We start from the raw sequence: 5419 nt of genomic DNA on the forward strand, positions 1-5419 counted from the left end.
AAACCTTTGGGTTCTTTCCCAAAGCCGGGGTCATTCTGGCATCTTGATATTATTGAATTTAGGCCATAGTCGAGTTCAAGTTTGAGTCAACCAACCAATTAAGTTTGAGTACCGTCCAGCTGCACGGGCTAACATTAAATGAAGAATCTTTAGTGAATGCACCCACATCAATAAATTGTGCCTAACCCAATGTTACATTCTAACCTCCTTGGCATAGCATCCTTAGAATCTACTCCTATACGGATTCCTCCAGATCCCACCAGTATTAACTAGCAAAAAATCCTGCTATTACTAGCAAAAAAATTTGCTATTCTTATACAAGCTGTTTCTTTCTGGGTCTTAGCATGTAGCTATCCCTTTGGACCATGCTGAAACTGGACCCTAGTTATAGGTCTAATGGCCATGGGGTATGTTCGAAGTGGGTCTTGAGGAGAATAGGTGTCCCCTTGCAAGGAAGCAAAGAGCTTCCATGACAGCCCTAAAAATTATCTTATTTTTTGTAGCCATAGGGCTGACAGTGCAGAAAATCAGGCACAATGTTTAATCTTGTGAGTTACAGAATCCCAATGTCAGTCGAATTCCCGGCCTTTCTACATTTGTCACGTGAAAGGCAGGGCACTGGATGGGGAGAAGTGGGGTCCTGAAACTTAACGGTGCTCTCAAGCCAGAAGAAGCAAATGAACAAAACAACCCCCACAGGCCCTCTTTGGGGATCTGATACCTGACGCCACTCCTATTATCAGCTTTTCGATCGGAATGGATCCCATCAGGAAGCGGAAACGATGACAGACCCTTCCCTAGTGGCTTCGGAGGGAGCGTGACCTTGAGCGCACGTTGATCCTGGACTTCTGGCTTCTGGAACTGGGAGACGATACTTTTCTGTTGTTTAAGCCACTCGGTTTATGGTCTTTTATTACAGCAGAACCCCGTAGGCTGGAACAGAGGGAAGGGGCTGTAACTTCTCAAACTTAGTAACTTAAGAGAGCGGCCCTTCCAGATGAAACTCAGTCTCCGTTGGGGGCAGAGCCTAGTTACTGCTGGGATCTCTGAGCTCAGCAGAGAGCCCTGTGGTGGCCCTGGGACCCAGACCTCTGAGGAGGAGAGGCACCGGTTGGCTGTTGTTGGTGTCTCAGAGCTGGGATGCAATAACACTGTTTTCGTAAGTGTTGGGAAATCTGAAAATTGGATTCAGTTGGTGCCATGGAAATGAGCTGCTTGCTGCCAGGGTGAAGATATTTTGTTAGGGTGATGCTTACAGGAAGGAGCACATCCCTCCTTCCTCCTCCAGCCTTGCAATCTCCCTCCAACACCCTCTGTTAGCAGAACCTCAGACGGAGCCAGCTGGCAAAACACGAATGTGATTTGCAGAGTCCTCATTCCAGCATCGGAAGCAGAGGACAGCAAAGTGAGTTGGACTCAGGAGGCAGTACGATTTAATAACCGGTACACCCACTTTCTGGCCCAGCAACTCTCTTCCTAGGGCATGTAACCCCAAAGTCCAAGAAAGGACTAAAGGACCGCATATACCCACTTTCTCCATAGTAGACAGAACTGAAACGACCCAAATGTCCATCAATGGGAAAATGGGTTAATAGGTTGTGGTGCATCCATACTATGGGTAGTATTTAGCAATGAACAGGAGAGAGGAATTGACACAGTCACATGAATATGGTGTCACAAGACAAGTATTGGCCGGGTGGAGGCACGACGGGGCTTTCTGCAGTGATGCAAATGTCCCACAGCTTTGATCTGAGTGGTGGTGGATGTGCAGGTAAAAAATTCAGGTGCGCACTTTATTTCGCGTATGCTAACGTTCAATGAAGACATTCTTAGGGATTTTTTTAGGGCAGTGAAATTACTCTGAATGATGCGTGCACCGTGTCATGATACATTTATCCAAATCCAGGGAACATGCAACCCCAAGAGTGAATCCTAATGTAAGCTGTAGTTAGTAATAACCTATCACTATTGGCTCATCGGTTGTAACAAATGTCCCACACCAATGCCAGATGTTAATAATAGTGGAAAATGCTAAGGGTAGGGAGCGAGGAACTCTATAGGGGAAACGTCTATTCTCTGCCCAATTTTTCTGTAACCTGAAGTTGCTCTAAAAAAAAAAAACCAGTCTATTCGTTAATTTTAACATCCAGGGAGGCAGCCCGGGACAGACAGGGCAGCTCCACGTCATCGGAACCCCAAGGTCCTTTTATGTTGCTGCTCTGCCATCCTCAATAGCTAACTTTCATTCAGTGGTCCGAGATGGCTCCTCCTGGCCCCACTATCACATCTGTCTTCCCGCTGGTGAGGAGATGGAGTGGGACAGGGAAAGGCACGCTCTGTTTCTTTAAGGGCACAGCCCAGAGGTTGCCCCTCCACTCACATTCCACTGGCCCCACCTAGGTGCAAAGGAGGATGGGAAATACATCTTCAGCTATTGTTATGTAAGAACAAGAAGACCTATACTGGGGACAACAAGCAGATGCTGGCTACAGCTGGGGATTAAGCAGGGATGATGAGTGTAGACAAGTCTCGAAGGGGTTTGCAGAAAAATTGGGCAGAGTAGAGCAGAGAAATGGGGCGAGAGCTGGAGGAAGGACGTGGTCGGGAGTGGGTGTTTTTAGTGATGGAAGCTCTTACGGCTCGTTCGTCTGCCCACAAGACTGATCAACAGAGAAAGAAAAATGAGAGGTCCAGAAAGAGGAGGAAGACACAGGAAAACAGTCCTTGAGTGGGTCATGGAGTGGGACCAGGTGCCGGGGTGGAGGGGATGACCTCGATGGACTGCAGCCTGCCCACCCCGTGGGGGGACAGAGCGTTCGGGGAGGGGCTGGGGTGAAGGATTCGAGGGGCTGGGGAAATTCTTTTCTGATTTCTACTCACTCAATTCAAGATGAAACGAGGGCCCTTGCTGACTGCGCAGAGGCCAGGGGTGGGGGAAAGGCGTGGGACTCTCATCTGGGAGAGCCCAGGAAATGACTGGGAAGTTCCCAAGGCAGGCTGGTTGTCCCTGTGGGTCCGCTCGAGGTTCGTGTGTGCTCATTCACTTAAAGTGCGTTTTACTGCTTCGGAGGGCTGGGCACTGGGGAGGTGTACTCCACCAGGGCGCTGAAGCAGGTAGCCAGGCGGGCACAGGGTGGTTATGTCACTTCAGACAGAAGACAGGCTCCCGGGCCCTGGCCACACTGCTCCCACGCCTGCCCCCCACTGCAGGAATGAGGGGGGACCCAACGGTGGGGAGAGCCTAGAGCTTCTTCTTCAGAGGCCAGCAGAGGGGATAGGAGCTGGCTTACTGCAGCCAGTAAGGGACATGGCCGGGGAAGTGCTCAGCGAAATGACAACGGTTCTTCGTTTCCAGGTTTTTATTTGCCTGTTATAATTCTGATATTTATGTACATATATATATATACTTTTGTTTTTTTTGTAGAGGGCTCATTCACAGACCAAGCAAAGGCAGACAGGGAGACAGGGGCTGCCGGCAGGAGCACAGCAGAGCTGAGAGAACCCATCTTTCCTTTTTTTTTTTTTGTCTGTTTTTATTTTTCCTGGGATGGGATCATCAAAGCTAATTGCTATAAAACCTAGAAACCACCTAGAGACTCAGACATCTGCCTACACACTAGTGGCATATGGGGAAAGGGCAAGGGTAGGAACTTTCAAAGTCACGGTGTATTTACATTCCCAAGGTGGGCAGAGGGGAAGGCCGAGGAAGAAAACTGTTCAGACTGGGGGTGGCGGGCTAAGGAGTCCTGGGGTGTGGTGGTGGCGGCTGGGAGAGGCCGGGGCCAGGGGCAGTGGGGAGGAGGTGTGCCCACCCTGCACCCCGGCAGTGATGGAGGCCACTTGGATGTTGTCTGGTGGGTACCGAAGGCAGCGTGTGTATGGAGCTCCTGAAAGCCAGCCACAAGGTGGGGTGGGCATCGGGAGGAGGGGTGCTACCGGCGTGTGGGGACTCTGGGCTCTCCAGATGGCTTCCTCTGCACCCGTGGCCAGCTTGCCCAGCTCCCAACCTGGTTGGAGCAGAGATGGCAAAGAAAAGGGAGCAGATGGTGGGGACCCGGCGTTCCATTCCCGGTTCCAGCCAGGCCGGCCGGAGAGTAGCTGGGGGTGAAGGTGCCGCCCCTGGTCCTGAGGAGAACTCGCCAGGCGGCATCTGAGAGACCCCTCTGGGGCCGTCCCCACTTCCACCCCACCCCCTGTCAACCCCCTCCCGACCACCACGGCCTCTCTGTGCAAAGGCTGGTGAGGCAGCACCTGAAGGCTCCTGATGTGAGTGATTGGCTGGCCCCCGAACTGGAGCAAAGCAGTGTGTGCCCAAGAAGGGGTACAGCTGGGTTTTGGCAATAAAATGGGAACCGGGTAGTCAGAAGGGGATTAGGCAGTGAGCTTCTCTCCTCTGATCCCGACTCAAGCCTCCCATGGGCCCAGGGCCAGAGGGTGGGGCGCGGCCTGGTGGAGGCAGGGAGGGGCCTCAGTCCCAAGGTCAGGGACCCAGAGCGGGCATCGGGCATGGGGGTCCTGGCCTCTGACTCCCCTGCGGCCCAGCCCCGGGCTGCACCCTGCCTGCCTTGCCTGGCCGGACCCCACTACTCCAGGGTCCCTGCAGGGTTGATGGGGGAGGCAGCCCCTGAGCTGTCGTTGCCTCCTGCCGCCTCCTTCTCCTTCTTGCCGCTGTACTGGCCAATGAAAGAGCCGTCCTCGTTGAACTGGACGTCCACGCTGCCCCCATAGTCAGCCAGGCTGTCGTCGCTGCCCAGGGGCTTGATGTCTCCATTGAGAGATGGCTGGCTGCTGCCGAAGGCCTTCTCCTCGTTGTCGCTGCAGGGGCAGAGGACGGGAGAGTGGTTGGCTGCCCAGTGGAGCCCAGCAGGAGCTGGCAGGTGCTAACCTGAGGGAAGAGGCCTGGCTGGGGAGCATGGTGTGGCCCCAGTGGCCCGGGTCCTGCCTTCCTTCCATTTATTTTCAATGCAATGGGGAAGAGGTTCTCATCTTTGATGCACACCAGGAGGGAAAGTGGCATGCACGCCACCAGAGGGACAAGGTTTGGGCATACGCAGGATCCCGGTGGATGTGAAGGAACAAGTGGGCACTCAGCCTGGGGGTTCGGGGGGCCTGGCTCCTTGTCTGTAGGTGAGCCAGACAGGGGCACCTATCCAGCTGTCAGCCCTTGCAGAGCTGAGAGGGGGGGAGCTGGGAAGGTGACAGGTAGGCCTGGAAGCTGGCGTCAGTGCGTGGAGGAGGAGTCGGGGGTATTGGTTTGTCCTTAAAACAGTGAGCTACTAGACCAGAGGGCTGGGGGAGCCCAGAGCCTGGCAAGCGGGGACCAATGTAACTCCCAAGCACACGCTGTCCACAGGAGGGTCCCTGCCATCAGGGTCTGACAGTGTTTTCCCATGCACCCCTGCCTTACCTCTCCAGGGAC

General features: G+C 53.7%; 1 protein-coding gene across 3 annotated transcripts in view; it reads right to left on the minus strand.

Annotated features, from left to right (window-relative positions):
• Positions 1-3341: 3341 nt before the first annotated feature.
• Positions 3342-5419, minus strand: part of L1CAM (L1 cell adhesion molecule) — a 25450-nt gene continuing 23372 nt past the window's right edge. For all 3 annotated transcript variants that reach the window (XM_023520646.1, XM_011375537.2, XM_011375536.2), the window contains one exon: positions 3342-4815. In XM_023520646.1, the coding sequence (XP_023376414.1) occupies positions 4584-4815 (232 nt within the window). In that variant the 3' untranslated portion in view covers positions 3342-4583. The remainder of the gene's footprint in view (positions 4816-5419) is intronic.

Source organism: Pteropus vampyrus, unplaced genomic scaffold (assembly GCF_000151845.1).
Source record: "Pteropus vampyrus isolate Shadow unplaced genomic scaffold, Pvam_2.0 Scaffold275, whole genome shotgun sequence".
Classification (NCBI taxonomy): Eukaryota; Metazoa; Chordata; class Mammalia; order Chiroptera; family Pteropodidae; genus Pteropus; species Pteropus vampyrus.